Source organism: Apteryx mantelli, chromosome 6 (genome assembly GCF_036417845.1).
Source record: "Apteryx mantelli isolate bAptMan1 chromosome 6, bAptMan1.hap1, whole genome shotgun sequence".
NCBI lineage: Eukaryota > Metazoa > Chordata > Aves > Apterygiformes > Apterygidae > Apteryx > Apteryx mantelli.
Window position 1 is genome coordinate 48,060,100 of NC_089983.1, and position 22,683 is coordinate 48,082,782.

Here is a 22,683-nt window from a genome sequence, read left to right on the forward strand (position 1 = left end):
AGGCTACATCACTGTTATGCAAGCCTGTATTTTCTGTAATTCCTTCTGCTTCCGAAGGGATTGCATGGGCTGTTCCACAGTGTGAAGGACTATCATCACCTCCATGACAGGATTATCACCTCAGTGAGTTACAAGCCAAAGGAGTTGTTTCAGACTTCCTTCTGCATTGCACATCTTTGCGACTGTCCACCGGAGTGCTGCAGCACAAAGCCCAACCTGCTTATTCCTGAGCCAGCAGGAAGCGTCAGCTGCTTGTCTCACGTTAAACTCATGCGAGCCTTTCATTTGGAAGTAACCACTTAATCGGGCATACTGGATTCCCGCAAGCAATAGGCTGGGCCTACAGCTCATCTCCAGCTACTCAGTCTGGGTCCTGCTAATGAACTGTTATAAAAACTCTGTATCAAATCAAACGCTGACATCAGCCCTGTTAATCACAATGTCCTTCCCACTGCTAGCGTTAGGTAACGCTTTCCTCCCCAAAGGGAGTAGGCTTTTAAACCCAAGTATCTACCTAAAAGACAAGCTTGAATTATGTGAACTAAACTGAAATGTGCAATATGTATTGGCTGAATAAATCTGCTTTCTGGATAAATACTTCTGCTGAAAATTTGATCTGACAAACTTTTTAAATATGTATTTGCAGGAGTGTTCGATAGTCTGATGTTGTCTAGTTGTATAAGCTGTTACAGGAACTAGACAGTGAAGTTCTGAGTATTACATTACTTACTTACTATTTTGCTGCTTTTCAAAAGTATCTCTAATCTTTTCAAGATGTGCTAATGTATAGATAACATCTTTAAAACTAATGAAGCAGTTAAGAGCAAAACAAATAAATAACCTTTTGGATAGGAAAGAAAGCTTCTGATTGAAACCAGAGAAGAGCTTCTAGGCATGAACAAAGGTCTGTGAAACTTCTTTGGCTTTTTGACAGACTGAGGCCATAAGGCTATTAAAAATCTATATTATGTTATATAGGCTTTAAGGGAAGAGTGAGTTAACTTATTCTTCATTCAGGAAAGAGAAAAACGCCATCGGTTTCTGCATGGAACAGGAGGGTTAAAGTTCAGCCTGACCCTTACTATTTAAAGCGCTTGTCATCAAGCAGGGTGGAGGAGTTCCAGAGAAGTGAAGTAACTGGCCTTTAAACAGCGTTTCCTAACACACTGGTACTAGACTGAAGAGACCTCTTAACAGGAAAGGTGCCTACTTCTCAAGGCGTATATTAGGAAGTTTCTATATATTATCTTCTAGTGAGGCAAGCCTTCACTGGAACTCCTGTAAAGCCCATCTAACTAACTCTACAGGAATCCCCTGTAGTTCTGACACTGAGACAGCTATGAAACCTTTTACAGCTGCTCCTATACACCGAGGCAAGTGTTCTGCAGTTTAAAGTCGGATGTAAAAGCACTGCTCTTCCCCTTCATAAAATAGCTGAGTAACAGAGTCATAGTGGTGAAAGAGCACGGGTGGAGCAAGCGGTGCCGCTTTGCACAAGAATGCCACTTACTTACCAGTGAAAGCTAGTTGTGGTTGTTAGAAGTTTAATGAAGTTTTATATCTCAAGTCACACATTGGAGAAGAGAAAGTACACTAAGCGGCAGCCTTAAATTGCATTAGAAATGACTCTGTGCTTCAGAGACGACACAAATTACAGCATAAGCCCCCAGCCTTTTGCTGTATTATGCCACTAAGCCTGTAGCTAAGGGAGCCTTAATTTTGAGGTTAAGAAATGCAGAAGGGCAGTTGCTTTGATTTCTACAAAGTCAAAATTGTGTGCGAGAGGAAAGGTTTGCACTGAGCTGAGCTAAACTGAGTTCATCTAATTTATGGCAACTAGAAGATAACAGGATTATAGTTCTTCAGATCCCAAACCAAGCAGCAAAGCACAGAACAGAAAGCTTCCAGCAGTTCTCTCAAAAAAATTTATTAACGGGAACACCCTGCTGTAGGTAAAAGTAACATCTTCTAGAGTAGAGTTAACTCCAAAAGTTTTAATGGAGCAAGTGATTCTATTAGTTTCAAAAAGTTCACAGCCAACTAAGTGATGATGTTGCCCACTGCTTAACATCTGTGGGGCAGTTTGGATATGCTTGCAAAGCATCCATGATTTGATTATTGTCCAAGAGCAGTTTCATTAACAGGTACTCTCTCTGAGCACGTACAGATGGTCTTTCTATAGGCTTTACTAACTCCAATTGTAGTAAGTGTTCAAATGCCTAAAAACAAAAGAACAAAAAGTAATTAGGAAGTGGAAGCAACATCCTCCCCAGCTATACTATTGATTTTGAATAATCTGTGATATGCTACCCTGACAGACACTAAATGCCAGCTCAATTTTACCTTATTCCATTTCCTTTTGAATAGATTTCAAAGCATATTGACTATGTGAGCTAAATAAAGTATGCTTTTCTTATTAAAAAAAATGGTGTTTGAAATCTGGTGTGTATATATAACTGAGTGGGAATGACTTTCTTCTTTGGGAATACAAGCTGGAACAGTTAAACTAGAAATTATGTCACTCTGGGCACTTGTAATAAATTTAAGCACGACTGAATAATGTTGAATCAGAACTGTTCAGCTTAAAAGCAGCAAAACTATTGACTACTGAGTTGCTGGTCATGGGGGTTAGGTTTATTAATTGAAAACCTAACATCTGCATGACTACCTGCTCAAATACTGTGCTAGAACAAGATTAAATACCATAAGAGCAGCTCGCTAAACAGAGGCTAGGCAAAATTACTTTAACAGAATAGCAGTCCAGTAGCCCAGAAGGCCAACGAGCATTGAGTTTGTAACCAACAGGGTTATTTTTCAATTTGCTGGTTTACAGCCATACTAGACTACACATCGATTCCATATAGCCGTCAGACCTGTCTGAACTTAAATCAAGAAAAACAGGTTTTATAAACTAACCTTAATGCATGAAGATTTGGAGACATCACTTCTAAACAGTAGAATCAGACAAGCAAGCTGAAGACACCTACACATACACACTGCCAGGAATCGCTCTTTTGGAAGAGCGAGGCATTTCGGATACGGTCACTCTCACTGACCCCGAGTATTATTGCTAGTTAAGCCCATTTAAGAAGTCTTTAATCTGTTTCTAAAGAAGCACTTTTCTATACAAGGAATCACTGAGTTCAGAAAGCATCAGGAATTCTCTCCATAAAATGGAGATAGAGTGTTTGGCTACTAAACTCTTACAAGTAGATATTTACCTGACCAGCCCAGTCCTCTTCCTAAACTTCCTACTCCACGCAAGGCAGGTCGTTTGGCAAGTGAGCTGCTTGTGCCAGTGGACAGCTACTATCCAGCAGAGGGCAGCACAGCACTAAGCAAAAGACCCGATTTTACGTCCATTCCAAGAGCAGATTTTTCTGTTCCTCGTGAAGCATCCAGTCCTACTTCTAGGACTATATTTGACTATTTAAATGTATGTGCTAGAAAAAATAAAGTCGTTTGTGAAAAAAAGTTACATTTAGGGTTTACCTTCATGACAACTGGCTTTTCGAAGTTGTACATACAATGGGCCTTTCTTTGCATGAACTTCTGAAATTCTGTATCAACAGGGAAAGAAAGTTACTTCAGGGAAAATAACTGGTCTTGTGCACGTAAAGGTAATGCATTTCTCTCACCATTGTAAACCATCTGGAAGTTAAATGGTTCTCCTTCATAAACATCATTTAAGTGTTTCATAGCTATAATTAGGCAAATTTCCAGGACAGACAAACCTAGAGGGAAAGACAAGAGCTCTGAATATTTCACTTAAGCATATCAGAAATGCAAACAGTTTACATGTACTATTTTTAATCCTCAATTTATGATATGCTGCCGACATCATGGATTTTAGTGTTTTGTATCTTCTGTGATGCAACCAAGTGCCTGAATTCAAGAGGCTAAACAAGAGCAGAATATTAGTTTTCCAGGTATCTGAAGGAAGAATTAAGAAGTGGTCTGCTTCTATCAAAATAGAAGAAATTTAAGTATAAAGAAAATCAGCATTACAGATTGTGTAGCATGACACATCAAAACAATCTACAGCTTATTGTATAGCACGTCATGAAATGAGTTTGAAGAGATTATTTGCTATTCAAAGCTAAAGAAGTGATACAGGAAACTAGCTCCACAACACTAAGGGAGCTTTCCAAGACTCACAGGACTAAACCAAAGCCGGTAAAACCTTGAAGCCGTAAAGAAGCAGTAGGATAAAAATTATCTTCCTGGTCAGCAAAGTAATTCCTTCCACTACTATATTTGGGCTTAGCATCCTTATCAGGGTAAGTCTGTTTCCTCTTACTATCTGTATAGGTTCCAAAATCCCCGACGTGTCCCGACACACCACCAAACAACCCCGAGTCTCACCATGTACAATATTTGCTTTGGAGTCCATTCTGTACTGCTTGCTTGCCTCATGAAGATCTGATGCAGTGATAAGTGGGTGATGCACAGTAACATTACTTAAAGCAAGCATCTAAAAATAAAGTGGAAAACACTAATTTACTAATTACTGGACATACTTCTACTTAGAGATGGAATACAAAATAACACATTTCCCCTGGAGTCACCTACTGGAGTCACTAACAAATAAACCCTATGCATGCAGTAGGATTATACTGAAAACCTTCTAACTAGTAGCTACAACTACATTTTGCCTGCAAGGTTTTCCAGACAAAGTATCTGAAGGCAACTCAGTTTACAGAATATCAGTTAATGTAGGAAGTGATGCAGCAGATTTACTCGAGACATTTGCTAAAACGACCTCACGTAATTGCAATTCAAATCTTTAACAATCTTCAATTACCTGTCACAGAAAACGAGCTTTCAACAGATGCAAATTAATAAATACAGAGAGTTACCTGACCTCCTCTGACACCACTCTTTCAAAGCTACTGATTATTCACAACTTCATATAGTGGAAATATATAAACTACTTTATGTAGTAGAAACATTGCAGTGGATTTTACTTGTTTTAAAGCTTTAGGTCTTTACCTTTGCATTATAAAACAAAACACACACTTGTCTTTACTGGAAAAAACATTTAAATTTAAAATTAAAATACTAAAATATAATTAGCAAGGGTAGCTCCATTTCCCCCCACACCCAAAATCGTGGGAAGTTGCCCATCAGAAAGCTTCTCCCACCAGTTCAAATGGCAGATTCATACAAATTTTCAGCACTGAGGGAAGATTCATCCTGTGGGGCAATTTATCCGTGCTTCAGCAAACACAAAAGAATTACAGAAGTGCTAAAATCTGTACCTCTGTATTTTTATTAGCAAGATAAATTCAGAGTGAATTAGTAGGCCTCCTCCTAAAGGAAAGAAATTGAGAACGTGGTGAAGATGACATTTCTGAGCCTCAGCCTCTGAGCTTCAAGGTGTGTCACAGCTCAGTGAAGTTCTTCAGATAGCCATCGGCTCTTTTTCTGGCCTTCTTCAGAGAAGCCTCTCGACAGGATTTAGAAACCAGAGAGTCTTAGAGCCACAGAGACGGAATCAGGTGCTGCCAAGCTACAAATAACTTGCCAGCTTGTAACCAACTCAAGTAAACAGAGGTCTATCAAAAAGCGGACTGTGACTTACTCAGTGGTTGAGAATAAAAGCCAAAAGTCTATATCCACTCTGAAAAGGAGACCATGAGCTCAGTGCTGGGAGAAGCTGTAAACATGAAACAGTCCAGCAACAGCCCACTACAGAGCTCAAGATGAAAATCTGAGTATTTGCACCGCACAGCGACAGATAAGCAGGTAGGTATAGTGGGCTTTTCACACTGACAAAAGCACACAGGGATTTAAAGATATTTATTTATATGTTACCTATCTGCTGTAATGAATGTTACTGCATTAGTGTTAACTGTGTTAAAAGACATTAGTGAGGGAGGCAGCAAAAAAAATGCAACCCTCTAGAAAGCCTGACAGTGCATTCAGCTTGCACTCTGCTGCTGCGACGGGAGGAAGCACGCTGCTGGCATTACCTCCTACTTACTGAATACGGAAGAGTCGTCTTTCACTGCTAACAGCGAAGCAGCAGCCTAATTTTTCCTCACACAATGAAAAGGCCTCCTTGCTCTCCCCTAGGACAACTAGGTTGAAGCTACCAAGAAAAGTTCTTGAAAGCTTCCCTAGGCTCTTGATACCAGATAATGTGGTCATTCTACAGATCAGAAGCAATTTCCACCTCAGTATGTCTAGAAATCAAGTAGCCTCGAGCTTCCAGCACCTCAAGATTAAGATCACATTTCCTGGACTAGCATCATGGTAACAGAAAAATTCAGGATAGCAACTGGGGTAAATGAATTGCTCCATTTATGAAACCATCTCTGGAAAACAAAGTAGTACCTAATAATACAGCTCGTAAGGTGATTTTACTCTGTGCAAGAAGAAGTTTGAAATGGTAACAGAAAACAAAAGCATTTCCTTAGTGCGAATACCAAGACCGCAGACATAGGGGTATACTCTTACTGAACAGTATCCAGGACAGACTAGTCAATAAATGCAAGTATCTTAGCAAGAAGAACAGTTTAGGAAAAAAGGGCAGGAAGAGGGGTGATGACAACAAACAACACAGCTGCAAGTGTCAGTTACTCTAAAAGCAGCACAGAGTACTTTTACATGGAAAGTGCATATATCTGCATAGAGTTATTCAAGAACAGGTCAAGAAACAGATGAGGATTGAGCAGGAAAACAAACTAACAACACCAGGAGGAGGAGAAAGCACAAAGCATAGTAAGATGCAAGAATACGGGGGGGGAAAAAAAAGGCACCAAAATTTATTGAACTTTGAAAAAGTAAGACACTGACAGAGAAGCAGCAGTTACAGTGGCAGATTTAATAAAAGAGGAAGAATGATAGAAGCATTTGGCGCCAAAAAAAAGCAGACTTAAATGCAGAAAAAGTAATTTTTAGTGTGAGCAGTTTTCAGGACACAGCAACAACCAAAAGGAATCTCAGAAAGAAAATGTTTTGACATAAAGCAACCTACAGTTTGCTTTATAAATTGAAAGACTAAGCAAAAGTTATTTTAAAGTAGTCCAAAAACCCCACCATTTTTAACTGAAAAATAAACCCTCACAAAGTAAGCGCTATAAAAATCAGTGCAAGTCAAATTCATTAATAAAGACGGACTGAGGAAAACCTAAAGCAATACAAGGAACAATACTGTCAAAAGCCTGATCAGTAAAAAGAAATTTCAAGTACAGCTTTGATAATTGACTTGAAAAATACACGTGATGTTTACACATTATTGTAAATCCAAGAAGATATTATATACACATCTAAATACATACCAACAACAAATGAAGTGAGCGCAGGTCTTTGCTGTAGTGAAAAAGGTTTTGTAGCATGTCTTGCACAGTTTTATCTTCTGAGAGGTGCTTAAAGATAAATAAATAAATAAATGCCTCACACCATTAAGCAACATTTGAATCTTCTCAGCAAAACAGTTCTTATTCACCCGGAAAAAGTATGTTAGCTAACTTCCAGAAAGAACTCAACTTATTGTACAATTACCTTCACGTGTAATCTTAATTTTTTGGTCTTTTTTGTCATCTAACTGTATCTTCAGACTTCAGTTAAGCAAAGATTCCATGTCACAATTGATTTATCCAATATCAAACTCAAATAGTGAAAGGAAATATTGATGTTAGGTAAAAACTTTACATACTTATAAACTGGTCTTATTTTAAAAGTTTACCTAGAAAAGGTATAAAGAGCTTTAAATACCTGAACATTATTATTCCACTTTTGTGCAAAAGACTCATCAAGAAATTCAGCAGGAAGAGAAAGCTGTTCTTTGAATATTTTAATGTACTGTTTAAAATCAAAGGAATTCATCAAATATATCTGTCGATGGGAGAACCTTGATTTTACTCTCTTCTCCAAGAGTTCCAGGATATCCTTTAAAAAAAAAAAAAAAAAAAAAAAACACCTCACACACAAGCAGACACACTTACTTCTTAGTTTAGAAAAGACTGCACTAAAAAAGTAAATAGTATAAAAAATAATTATTACATTCTCAGGTTCCAGGTGTTCTAACAAGACGAGACCTTTGCTCATTATTATAGCTGACATGCCTTAAAATGCCTAACAAGTAGCCATCCACCCAACTCATGGGTGCACTACACATACAGGCTCATTAGCTGCTAGGATACTCGGCAAATTCCTCCATAGATTATGTGAATATTTCAGTTATTTGGGTCTGCAGCCAAGATGTTCCAGCCTATCATGGCTCTAGACAAGTTGTCTAGTAGATACGTAGGCTGGCAGCTGTCATTTCTCATGCCTTTTGTCAGGCTGAAAGAATCTAGTTAAAAAAAAAAAAATCTTAAGAGCCAATACTTATCTTTGAAGATCATCACGCAGAATTAAGCAAGTCCATCATCAAATTGTTGTTGCAGAGAGCAGAGAATAGCTTACTTTTCTCTGAAGAGGCAGCAATACACTGGCATAAGCAGCAAGCTGTGGTACTTGTCCATTTAGAGAAAGGAAGTACTATTCAGAATAATTATACTCTTTGTTTCTAGGATTTTGAGGAGGGTCTTTCTGGTTTGGGGTTCTTTTGTTGTTTTTTCACTTGCAATAAAAAAGTCTTGTTAAGAATACTGAAATCTTTCCCCCAAAAAATACAGCACCAACAGTGCAAATATTAACTCCCCTTTCTATTTAGAAGTCACATGCAACAGGATATCAGTGATAAAATGCCAATTCCAAAGAAACCTGAAAAGCAACAGGTACCCCCACAACCGTGGCACAGTCTCTGAAGACTCTACCTTATTTGGATTCAAAAGCAGTGCACTATAAAACGTTCTAAATTATGGATGATGAGAATACCACACTCAGGACAGTAATGAAGCAAAAGAAAAGTCTGTAATTGATTGATCAAAACCAAAGCCCACTATTAACTTCTAGTAATTTGCCCAGCTAAATGTCACTCAAACACAACCAACTCCAGATTTAGGCTCTGATGAAAGATTTTTAATTATTGTTCTTGCCATAACCTGGCTATCTTCACAACCAATCCACTTTATTTGGAAAAAGTGTCATTTTTATCAAGTATCACCTCCCATAGCGTTAGAAAGCAATTATTTCATGGTATACACACAGTCTGTCCACAGTTCCTTACAACACCATTATAAAAACCACAGCAAGTTTAACATGGATCATAAATCCCTTTTGAACACGCTAATATTACAGTGAAAGCACTCTACTGAAATGTTTGCTTAAAAACATCCCTTAACCTCAGAACAATGATTGGAACACTAAGTTAATTCAAGTCTGTTCTTACCAACTGGTGACCAAGAAACTGAAATGCCCAGGAGCCCCTTCAAGGGCAGAGTGACAGTATACTACAAGACAGCCACACTGACAGATATGGCTCTTCTGTGCTAATACAGGACAACGGTTCTTCATCTCCTTATAAATGTAAAACTTTTTCAGCAGTAAAACTGAAGGCTTTGCAGTTTTTTGGTCATCTAAGTTTGCTCTCAGCACTGAATTAGAATTTTTTAATTCAAGAGTCTGATAAACAGATAATTGAGAAAAATCTCCTAGTAAATTAAGTAAAGTTCCAGGAGTGGGGAAGGGAAAACATTCCAATTAAGACAGAAGTCTCTTAAAAACATTTGAAAACTTTCAACAAGAAAGAGCAATTTCTTACTTGTCTGCATGTAAGTCCAATAACTGTTACTGGAGTCTGGGCTGACTGCGATACATCAAAGAGGTTATACAGCAGCGTCTGATTCTTGTGATGAACAAACAAGTCAAATTCATCCAATATAAACAAGACTGGACAACTGCTGGTTCGATCACCTGAGAGAGCAATTTAAAAGGTTATGATCATTGATGTGGTAACTACATGATCAAATTTTTATCTTTACAGCTTTTACATATTTAGGCTTTAACCAGTTCATATATTTTCTTTTAGCCATTTCGCTAGTACCTTCTTTCACATCACACTGCTACAATACTAAAAAGAAAAATACATAGAAAAACTGGTGAGGTTTTGTACTGTTCTGGCAGACATCATTTCTGAGTGCCAAGGAAGACAGACTCCTATGGCCAGTTTTTAAAAATGCTATTTTTAATGGGTACAATCTGGATAAAAGAACCCGTCCTTCATAGCTGACTATCAGATGCAGGTCTTCATGGCATCATTTAAGTTAGATCTGTATCTGATTAGTATTACAAGTCTTTTGCATGGATTTGCAACCACGATACATTCTTGAGCAAGATTTCCTTATACCACTTATACAAGTGGATGAAGAAACTGTAGATGTAAAAATAGATGAAAGAAGCGTGATATGCTAATTTTTCAGTCAACTGACAAATAGAAACACATTATTTCCGAACAGAGGCCGGTAGTGTGTTTACCTTTCCTTAAAGCTTCAAGAAGGAACGCAAGATTTTCAGCAAAACTGCCCTAAATAGACAAGAAGTTTCACAATAAGTTTTCAGGGTTATTCTCAGAATTATATGACTACACGAAGTTCAGGCACGTAATGAAGTCCATTTCCTTATTAAAAAAACAGGCTGTATTCAAAAATTTACAATGCTACTTCATGTTGTATAATCACAAGTTTTCTCTGCCTACTAGAAGAGGTTAACTCCACACTGATCCACTTTTTTCAGCCTGAAACCCCCAACTATCTGCCTCAGACAGGCAGAAATTAGTGATCAGAAGAACTTCTACAATAAGCCAAATACACTGGTAGCTTTATCTTTCCTTTTTCTTCCCCTTTCATAACCGTATGTTCACATTTAAGTCTAATAAATAGCTACTGCAAACCTAATTTTCTGTTTACACATACGCAACTGCCACCTAACAATGTGTTCCCTTGAGAATGCTAAATAAGCAGTTGTTAAATTTGCAACATTATGAGATAGTTGGAAGCATCACACATCTTCATGACAGAAAGCAATGAATTGATATGACCATTCTACTTCATTTACCCACTCTAAGTTGTACTACAAAGAGACGGGAAGTAGCTATAATTGAAGACCACAAGCCATATTGTAGAAGACAGAAGAACCAATTTAAAAGTCTTTGAACTAAAGTTGCAGAAGCTTAGAAAGAAAAAAGTTTCTATGGTCAGAAGAAAGGACATTGCTGCAAAACAGTATGTTTCCATGCATGTGTGCAGCAGAAGGGATTAGATGCCTTTAAGAGTTTTAAGTAGGATGCCACAATAACAAAGTTAGAGGAAAAAAAAAGTAGGGGAAGTTCACGTATCCAAGTCCAGTTTTGTCTGTAGCTTTTTTTGGTAGCGGAACTGTAGAAGTTGAAAGGTTGTCCTAGTTCTCTGATGAAAAGAGAACACATTCAAATGGTTATGCTGAAATACTTGCTATTTCTTTTCCACTACACCTGTATTTGGGAAAATTTTAGCTCAGCACTAGGAAGAGCTTTCCATTCTCTGTATCTAAAATCATTTGGGATAATGCGCAATTATTTTCAGACCTCAAGAAATCAAAACACAGCAAGCATTTCCAAAAGATAATAAAGCTTAATAACTATAACCGACCACTCATCTTGTATTCCACACTGCTTATTTCCCACTTCTCTGGTTTCTCTTACCTAAAGCAGGAAAGTTTTGCTCCTTTAGAAGCTTTCTAAATGCAACTGATGGAAAGAAACCTCATATCTACTGAAATTTCATCTTTCTCCCCCTTTACAGCCTTACTCTCCCCACCTGGATCCGTATCATGTATGGCTCACAACTATGCACCTATGCCAATCTCATGGAGCAAAGGAGCAGGTGATGCTCAGAATGATCTTCCATCACACCAGAAGATAGCCTCTCAAGGACACCCACTGAATAACAGGCAACAACCAGAGTAGCTCAGAAATCAGCAGATCACTAGCCCAAGTTATTTTGAACTCAAGTGATTGAAATTCAATCTGAAGCACTTAAATTATTCTCTTTACTGTCTTCAGAACTAAGGTAAATAGGTTTCTTCTTCGGGAAAAGGTCTACAGAAGCAAGTATTTTAATAAAAATCCTATGTAAAATGAGAGCTCTAGGAACCCAGTGATCTGCATAGATTTCCTGACAATTTAGACAAGGTTTCAAATATACTAAAGATGCTGGGTTAACTTGCCTACTCTTTGTCTTGAAATATTAAAGCAGATGTTTCTAAAAAGCTCTGGCCAGACAGAAAGAAGTCTCTTTAAAATGCTTAATATTTTTTCATTTAGAGACTTTCCCCTCTTTGTTCTTTTTAACATTAGCTTTAAACTAATGTTTTTTGAAAAAGTATCAGGATGCATTAATACTACTCAACTAGCAAAATGCCATGTTCAGCACTTCTGTAGAACAAGTATTTTTTGACAGGCTTGAAGTGTTTTTGAAACCAGGGTCTTCATAGGTAAATGCTACTACAGCTCTTTACAGCTATCAATTGCTATATATTTTAAAGCAGAAAGCTGTGGGAAAACTGAGCCAAAACATCACAATTTTACTAATAAATGCTCAAAGCCAGTTCAGTCTCAACAAGCTGCAATTCTTTAAAGCTAGTTTTCTAGGCAAATTTTGAGGGAGATAAATAAAAGCTGATACTTACAAAAACTTTATCCCCAACCACATTTTCCAGGTGTAACTGTCTGGTGATCTCCTTCAGGGCCACTTTATCATTAGTCTGCAAAAGCCCTGAAACAAAATGATTTTTTTAATGAAGAACTTGCTCTTCTCCTTTACTCCAACAGGCCACATCTACAGCCAATAGAAACATATCCAGAAGCTTCTCTCAGCTTCCAGCCCTACAAAACTATGGCATTTTTAAAATTAAGACTAGATTGTAACTTTCCATATGTAATAAAAAGATTATTTCAAGCAATTCATTCACAACTGAACAAGATTTTTAACATTTTGAAAAAAGTCATCATAAGCACACTTGTTGTCTTTATATAGAGAGAAAGAAAGGAAGTCATTGTTGAGCACAATGAAAAATAAGTGCACATATTAGAGACTTCATTACAATTGCTGAAGAGCAAAACTATTGTTCAGTATGTGGAATATATAACAACTGAATGTAACATAACATTTGAATAATGCTGTATTACTTGCCATTCAGGTGAACTTCCAAGAGGTTCTCTCTAACTTGTTTTATTTCCATGAGCTCTTTTAAGACATGATTTAATAGCTAGGAAAAAAGAACACACAATTTCTCTATGACAAGATTAATGTATTAACAGTAAGAAGAATCTACAAATTAATATCATCAGAGAGAAAACAATATTTGCAGTTTTGTTAGGCAACTATGTTTTTAAGTATTTTCAAGACAAAAGCACTAAGATGACAACTTCACATTCAGTATCATGACTGTAGCTATAACATTTGTTAATTTTGCGGAACTATTAGGGAAAGAAATATAAAAATGCCTCTAGTATTTTAGACACCAAACTTTTGGGTTAATATCTAGGACTTTTACCTCAGTCAAAAAAGCTTTAACAGTTTGAGAGGTGACAGAATTTGTCACTTGAGCTAGTATAATAATCAGCTTCATTGCCAAAGCTTCACTGATGATCATTCACAATAACCTTTTTACCACATAATAGTACTAATGCAGGCATAAACGACTGAAGTGTTTACATAATATTATATTAATATAACACTTAAGTTGATGTGATCACTTCACATGCCACAACTAAGAAGGGGTCCCTTTAGAATACAAAACCTATACTTACTATAAGCAAACTAAAACTACCACAGAATTTTCTGTTTCCCAGCAATTTAGGTAACAATATTCTCTAGCATGTTTAAAATAGGATTAAGACCGTTCCCTACATGTAACAGCTATGTAGAAAGGCACTCCTCACAGTCTACTTCCCTTAAAGTTTTGGGATGCCTTTTCAGTCATGTTTACAGAGAAGACCCAATAGTGATAACAGGTTAACTTTTTCAAGAGTTATCAAGCAAAATCTGACTATAATTGCAGAGATGAACTCTTTTGTGGCAAGAACCATAACAAAACTATAAGAGGAGAAAAGCTGTTAAAGGCAGAATCGATAGTGTAGCCATTTCACAGAAAGAATACTAAAAACTGAAACAAATGCAACTTGTTCTGATAAAATGAATTAAAAGATATAGTAGGCACCTTTAGCATGTCATAAAATCTGGTGAAGGCATGCAAAGGATTCCAAAGCCATACAAGCTCCTGCAAGCCCTTGTGAGGTTAGTCAGGTACCAGTTTTCGTAACTGCACGTGAAGTTATTCTATTCTTTACATTTTATAAAATTATTATGTAGCTAATCTTCTGAAGTTTTTGAAGTGATAGAAAACAGATTTCTCCATATTGTTATTCAATAGAATTACCTCACAAGAAACCACTGAAATGCCTTCAAATCACATATTCTTAATACACAATTTGAATATTAACATGATTTGAATATTAACAATATTAACATGATCTCTTTAAAAACAGGCACAGAGAGAAAAATTCAGCTCCAAAAGCTCCAAATATTTCAATGAGGTAATCTACCTCATGTTTAACTTGACCTTGTATAAACTTTTAATACATGTTTATACCATAGTCTTTCCTGATCCTCGGGGTCCAATAATGAGAGCAGAATTACTTTCTCCATGAACTGTAGTTCGTTTCAGTAGTTCTAGCAGATGTCTGTATTGAAAACAGCAGTAGGTTAAACTTCAAACCAGACAGCATTCACTGAAACTATGGAAAATTCAAAGAATCTTCAGAACACAAGAGAATTTAACTTGCTTTCAGAGCCAACACTCATGGCATGCAAAATGTAATACAATAAAGTACAAAAAGGCTGAATGATTAGACTACTTGAAATATTTTAAAATATTAAAACATGCATAATTCAAGAGTATCACTAATTCATAAAGTTTTGCAATTCTCCACCATGAAAGGACTTAAAAAAAAAATTAAGACTAAAAAGACTGCTTTCTATGATACCACTTTAGTTTATGGCAAATATGTCAAAGGAAAGCCTCAACACCAATAGGAATTTAGCGTTCTAGTGAAATGTATTCATTTTGACAATCTTGATAAAACTGATTATATGCTAAATCATTTATTCAAAACTTGTCAACCATAACAGCAATACTGAACTTCTTTCAAATATGTATTTTCTACCTGCCTGAAGAAGGGAACTAATAACTCTAAATGACCTTCATAAACGACTTGTCCCCCAATACCACATTCAAAATATTTATAAAAAAAATACTGATGTTCCCAATTTACACATTTACAAATACACGCATTTAATAAACTTTTAGTTAGAATACATTACATTCACATGTCACAAGTGCTTGTAAGCAGTGATAAAATGATTATGGAACAGCTGTAGCAAATGCATGCATTTTTGCTTACTATTTGAAAGCTAACAACAGCAAAGAGTCCTGATATATCTTGAGAAATAAAAACTAAGAGTTGGGAAGTTCATCATGTCATTTCTCCAGCATAGTTCATCAACACTGGCTTGTTTTGTAACATACCAACATCACAGAAATACACTTTCTCAAAGCTATATTAAACATGTCTACATGAGATCTGCATGTAAGACAGATAAAAGAAATATAGTAAAAAAGTAAGGAAGATATTATTTTCCTTCCTTTAAGGGAAAGGAAACTAATGCTCACACCAAGTGATTTAACTTAAATAAAAAAATTATCCTTACTTTAAATATTAATCAATTTGTTTCAAGTTCTTTAGAGATACGTTGGTTACTTTTAGAATTCTACCTTATAGCTGTAAAGATATTAGTATTAAGACAGTATTATTGCCACTACCCAGTCATGCAGACATTAAGATTTAAAATAAGTCTTGTCTCCCCAACTATTTAACTTTTACATCTGGACTCCGAGAAATAGACTTGTTTTAAACGTGAGTCTCCAAGACTACTTAGAGAAATACAGTGTTGGCATCCAGGGTTTCAAATTTACTTCTAACACATCCAATCAAACAGTGGAAAATCTGAAGTAAAAATAAACATGCACAACAGGATAATTTAACTTTTTGCTTGAACAGCTCATTAAACATAGGCTTAGAATATGCACTGAAGACTATCTTCCAGGCTACAAAAAAACATTTCAGGAATTGCATATTTAAAACAAGGACAAGTAACTTGGTATTTGGAGCTTCACTACATAGCAAGTAATAGTTGTATAAAACCTATTAAAGTTTGAGACGATTTTTAGAAGCATTGCATTTCAAGTCATTTAAGTCTGTGTATAATTTAAAAAACTAGAGGTAGCAGAAAATTCTGTATTTTACTTGATTATTTTTCTATTGAGGTTAAAGTAGAAACTTAAAGTGTATGAATCTGCTTATTCACCTGTACTGGTGTTCAATCCCAAATGGTTTTCCAGTAGCATGATGGTGACAGAATCTTTCACGTAAAATTCTTTGTACCTATTGATATAGAGCAAGATTCAGAAAAAAAATGGTTGGTGCTTCAGACATTAGCATGTAACAATAAAGTAATAACTACAGGTAAAATGACAGAAAAATATGCATGTTTGTGGCACTGAAACCATTCTATAACATGTAAGCTTTAACTGTCACCAACGACATAAGGTCTTGAAAATAAGAATAAAATTGCAGTAAGCACAGTATTTAACAGACACTTAGTAGCAGAAAAGAGAAAATTCAGTGATAGCGATGTATGTCTTTGGTCCCTTCTATTACAGTTTCTTTCCTTCACCCTCAAAGAGATGTTATACTTGCTGCCAAAATTAGGTCAGTAGTTCATCTTATTCAGCATTCTAACTGATTGTGTAATATGGACAAGAAAACATTTACTAGCAAACTTAAATAAGAAAAATAACCCACTTAGCTATTCCAAAAAATCCTCCCTGGATACACCTCTTGCATCAGCCATAACACAAAGTTGCAGCTTACAACCTTCAAACATCAGAACAATGTCAAATCTCTTTTTTTCAACAGTTTTTCCAGTTTCTTTGAAGACTCAGTTCAAACACTTTGTTCCTACAATTTGTAAAGAGCTGGGGGGGGGGGGGCATGGGGGGAGAGAGGTAGTTTTATAAAACCAAGCTAATATATTCTTACAAAGGATAGAATGAAGTGGTATGAAGCAACTTAAATATTTTTTTTCCTCAAGTCCTTCAACTTGCATATTGAATACAGTATTTTAACTATGAGTTTGGATAGATTTGTTGGAATATCATTAGATATATTTCTGCATTGATTTCTGTTTTTCATTTTAAGAAGAACCATTACTTAAAACTGTATCTTCAATACATTCCAAAATGGCAAACCTTTAGCATCATAGCATACCTTTCCTACCATTTAACCAACAGCACACAGACTGGAGAATCCCGATTTTTAATAATTTACAGGACTAGGCTGCTACTAATCCTTGCCCCTCATATAAGCTATACCTGAATACTCCATCCTTTTGTAATGATTGGTGTCCAATTTAAATGCTTGGTGTCACAGCAAAGAATTGCAGAGATTAAATTGCACACTGTTAATGAAATAATCTTCCTTTTAAAATCACATTTTAACATCTGGCCTTTCAGTCTAACTCTTTCCTATATCATCATCAACACATATCTATGACGTTACTTTTTCATCCCCATAATCTGAGTTGCCTTAATCTTCCCCTTCATATGTTTTTTCTCTACATTCTTCAGTTGCACCTCGACTGCATCCTTTTTCATTTCTGCTGAATTTTAAGAAATCATGAAAAAAAAAAGTGCTGTGCTATCCAGGTAAGCCTATACAGAGGCAGTAATGTACACCAGATGTTTGCATTTTAATGCTGTATAGAGAATAGCGTTTCAACTACAACTGAGCAGCCAACATTTTAAAAAGCTGAAGTAATTATTTCAAGAATGGCTCTGTCAATATTAGGTTTGGTCAGTTATCTTACCATCTATTTAGATCTTGAGGTCTTTCTGAAGCTTCCCAAGTTTCTCTGATCCTAAGTAGTAGTTATTTCTTTATGTCATTTTTAGCTGATTAACATTCACCAGTCACTATCATGGGGTTCATCACTAGCAGGTTTTTAGTATCCTGAAAATATGTTATTTCTAATGTTTTAGCTAATTTCTAATTCATCATGGAATTACCACCACAAGCTCTAGGTGTTTGGTTTAAAAATAAACCCACATAACCTCCATCTTTGTCAAGTATTCTTCAGTAAGTCTAAATAATGGATAGAAGAAGATTAAAAATCTATTTTGGTAACAATTCCACTATGAAAGGAATTTTTTTTTTTTAATACACCAGCTGTGCTTGTCTACCTGATTTTTCATAGTCCCTTTCTCTTCTACTAAAGTCCTATTGATTTAATTTCCAGATTAACTCTGTTAAAAAAAAAAAAAAAGCTTGAACAGTCACCATTGCCCATTCACAAGCAAAAAGACTTTCCAACTCTAAAAGCATTCTAGAGATAGACAAAGGAAAGATTAAAACATAAGAGAATCACTGCAGCACACCAGAGGTAATACACCACAACACACATCACAGCTTCTAGGTGGCCGATTTGAGAAATCTGACAAACAAACTTTACAAAGCTGAAACCTGATTAGGCAGCTACTGTCCTACCTAACCTGGGTTATTCCTTTTAAAAAGCAAAAGTTATCTGGGTTCTGATTCACACTACAAACTGGAAAATAAAGGATCTGATCAGACAGTGATAGATTAGTCCAAGTCTGAGAAAAGGCTAAGATGTGCTACATACTCAAACTTCTTCCACCCCTTGCATTAGCAAGAAAAAAAACCCTCTTTGTGTACAAGTTATAATCTATTGCCACACGTGGCTGCCAAAGTATAAGACTGTCCTTTAGCATTTTTAAGACACTCCAAAAACTAGATCATTACTGAAACAGTTAAAACGAGCAAACACCAGGTGAGAAGCTGAAATTAATACAGAACATAGATGCAAAAACCACTTCTCTCTAGAAATTTTATCAAGTATCTATACGCGCCTTTTTACTGGTCTCTTGAAAACACACAGAATTATAAGGATGACAGAGGATGGAAAAGGTTCATAACTCAAGCCAAAGCCAGCCAATGAGGATGTTACTAACCTGTGAAATGCATTCTCCATTTGCACTGCTGCTCTCCTTTGACTTACGTTTACTCATTGCAGAAATTTTTACCTTAAATAAGAAGGACAACATAAAACAGTTGCACTAAATTACTTTGGTTTCCATGTTAGTCAGAAACTGTACTTGAAATTTTAGTAGACTAAATTTAGCATTGTAAACACAGGACAACTGCTAATTTGTAAGAACTTAAGTTTTAATGACTTTTTTTCTTGACTGAAAAAGATATATTAGTTTATCTTATTACTTGTGAAACAAAACCACTGAATGAATTTTTACATCATTTCTGAGGAGACAAAATCCTTATCTATGCACAACTTCTGAACTCCATTTGTTTTGTTAATATATTGGCAATGCAATGCAAACAAAAAGTGCCTAATGTAACTGATATCGGAGTAACAAGACTTCCAGGTTTCTCTAGACAGCTCTTACTTAAGATAAAGGCAATAATGTGTCTGTGAATGACGTGCCAAAGTCTACTAAGACAGCACAGTTATACACAAAGTGAATTTGCACAGAACCAGCCCAAGAGCTTATACAACTGCACTTCATTCTACAGTGTGTTCCAACTCTTTGGATGGGAACTGACTTTAGATGGATTATTTCAAACAATCAAATCAATGCTCTTCAGTAAGTTGTATTTACAAGTCACATATGTTCACCTTCTCCGCTTACTAACTACAAAATCTATTGTGGTCATTTTGATAAAGTTTAGAATAGTTTAAGAAAATGCATTTACAGTCTAGCTGAAACATGCTATAAGCACATGGCACCATGTTAAGCCATGATAACTAATTTCTTTACAGTAACAATTGGCTGTCCATATTTATATTGGTACAGCTTATGTTCACATAGGGCAGTTGTACTAATATAATTATCTTGGGGAGAGTGGAAGAAAGGAATAACCACAGTGTCTCCAGAAATACAGAAAGTTTTATATATGTGTGCATGTGTGTGTACATATATGTCTGTATGTATGTATGTATATCTCCATATAGGCTATTTTGAAGCCTTCTGCAGTCCTTCAACCCCGTGTCTTTTCTCCTAGCTAAGAATCTTGGCCGAAACACCACACGTGGTAAATTCTCAAGTCTAAATTGATCATTTCAGTGAGCAAGAGCTATGCAGAAATTTTAGAGCGATTAAATGGATCATATTTGACTTACTGAGGTTGTAGGTAATTTAATTGTTATGTTTTCTTATGTTTCTCCTAGTCATTGTTAAACTCAAATGTATGGGGTCTGGGGGGTGAAGTTTAATGAGTAAATATTCATAACCAGTGTCAGTCTGAAAAAACCAATACCCCTTCTTTGTGCCAACAGAAAGCACTTGTGCCTTGATGCAGTGAAATCAGGGAACTGATCCAACTCAGAAGTTCCTCAGTAAGTGAACAGGAGAAATGAAGGAAGCCCTGTTTAAGCAGTATTTCTTGTAAACATCTATCATCACCCTATAGTTAAAGATGTACTTACTTCTGCCTCACTGCTCTAAAAAGGATGTGTGATCTTTTCCCCTGCCTCTACCAATAAAAGCTTAAACAATACTAGAGGTAAGTCATGATTTTCATAAGTGACATATAAAATACTCAGAACAAAAACAAAAAAAACAAACAAGAAAGTTGCTTGGTACTTTTTTGTGACCATGTCAATACATTTGAGTAAACTTATGTGTCTTTAGCTAAACTCTCCAAAATATGACCTAACATAACCTGAAACACTTGAGCTCCCTAAAAAACATGCTGAAATATCACAGGACTGTGAAGAACCTCAGCAGAAAAGGCTTAATATATGAAATAGAGTATGAGCTCCAGAACTTTAGTAAGTGATAGTCAAAAAATTCCTGGTAGTCAGCAAAGTAATACACTTTTTCTACAAAATATCACCAAGTATCTTAAACATGCTCATTCCCTCAAGCCATGCTTCTTTTGTCTACAATGATGATACCCAAGCAAAAACAAATTGTGGTTCAAATATAAGGAAAATTGTTAATGCCAATTGGAATAATATGACGATCCTTCAACTGCACCACAAAGATAACAAACTAGAATCATCACTACAGAAGGGTAGAGCATAAAAAATTTGTTTGCCAGAAGGCTTAGTGATGAATAGCTCAAATCCCTCTGTTATCTCAAGTCATCTTTGGTCTTAGTGAAAGAAGGAGAAAAAAAAAAAGAATTAATCCTTTAAATGTAGGACTGATTCAGGAGAGATGGCAGCACAACCTGAAAATGCCCATGAGGTTACAAACCAGTCACCTGTTCAGCGCACAGATAACCAATCCACTTGTAAAAAAACATCCAAAAGGTTGTCATTCACTGTATGGCATTTTAAGGTATAACATCACTGATACCCGTTTTCATAAAGATTACTAGTTATTAAAAGGTTTTTCCCAAGAAGTCAAGAAACCCTTGCAAAAGTGCCAGTGATGGCACTCAGTGGGGTGACAAGTCAGAGGATCTTGAGAGAAATAGGAGCGACCCTTAGACTATGTTCACTTGTGACTACTACTCTGCAAAGCAGCAAAGTTTTCTCATTTCTTTTACAATCTTCAGTAGGGAAACAGAAATGCAGTCTTGGATATCAGACCTGAAAAGCTCCGACTCCAATTTTATTAATCTTTAAGACTGCTGCTCTGCAACAATTTAAGCTTAACACTATCATAGTCATTTCACCCTGCAACCCATTTTGCATTTATTGTAGCACTACCTAAACAGCCGTGTTCAGTGACCTCCTACAGCAGCTACACCTGCAAAGGGCCAGACCAGATGTTAAATAAATAAATAAATAAATAAGTAGTCATTGTGGGGGCAGACATGCAGGAGCGCGAGGGCTGCAAACAAAAGGCTGGAAAAGCAGAACCGTAGCAATTAGATTATTCAAACCGACGTGCAAGAGCAACAAGATTAACGGAAGAAGAACATTCCTGTTCACATTTTTCCCCCCCACCACGGTTCAGAAAGTTATACGGAAGGACCAGCTACCAAGCGACGCCCACGTTTTACAGAAATAGGCGAGATTTCAACTGAAAAATAGCCACGACCCCTGTACGCTGCCTGGGAGCCCGCTGGAGGAGGCTCAGCGCCACCCTCTCCGCCGCCCCCGACGGAAAAGCAGCGGCGGCGCGGACCGGCCGCCAAATCCCGGGCGGAGCGGGGCAGCTCGGCAACAGCAGCCGTCACCTACCGAGCCCCGGCGCTCACCGGCAAAGCCCGCGGCGAGCGCGGCGCTCACACAGCTGCGGCCCGCCGCGCTCCGGAACCGCCTCGCTGCTGCAAGCGGCAACAACCGGCTCCCGGCTCCCGCCTCCCCGGAGGGCCCGGGCGAAGGGGGGAGCCAGCCCCTTCCGACCGCGCAGGACCCGCCGCCGCCCCCGGGGCCTCCCCGCGCCGCCCTCACCTCAGGCGGCACTAACGGCCGCACCAACGGTCGCGGCAACGGCGGCCCCCACGCCGCGCGCTCCCAGCAGCCTCCGCGCACGCCGCCCGCCCCCTCACGTGACCGCGCGCCTCCAGCCTCTTCTCCCCCCTCCCCCCTAGCTCACTTCCGCCCCGGCCCGCCCGGCACTTCCTTCCCCCTTCGGCCGGGTCTCCTTCCGGGTGCGCGCGCCGCGCGCGCTGCCCTGTGGGAAGGCACGTCCCGCCCTCCC

At 37.4% G+C, this 22,683-nt stretch overlaps 1 protein-coding gene across 1 annotated transcript; it reads right to left on the minus strand.

Moving 5' to 3' along the window:
* Nucleotides 1-1,911: 1,911 nt before the first annotated feature.
* Nucleotides 1,912-22,505, minus strand: ORC4 (origin recognition complex subunit 4). Its single transcript, XM_067299414.1, has 14 exons — nt 22,434-22,505; nt 19,021-19,092; nt 16,299-16,375; nt 14,524-14,614; nt 13,062-13,137; nt 12,559-12,644; nt 10,369-10,417; nt 9,656-9,807; nt 7,723-7,896; nt 7,287-7,373; nt 4,366-4,474; nt 3,639-3,734; nt 3,493-3,560; nt 1,912-2,219 (listed from the first exon to the last, which is right to left on the minus strand). The coding sequence occupies exons 2-14, from the start codon at nt 19,075-19,077 to the stop codon at nt 2,031-2,033; spliced, it is 1,311 nt and encodes a 436-aa protein (XP_067155515.1). The 5' UTR covers nt 19,078-19,092; nt 22,434-22,505; the 3' UTR covers nt 1,912-2,030.
* Between the last annotated feature and the right edge of the window lie 178 nt (nt 22,506-22,683).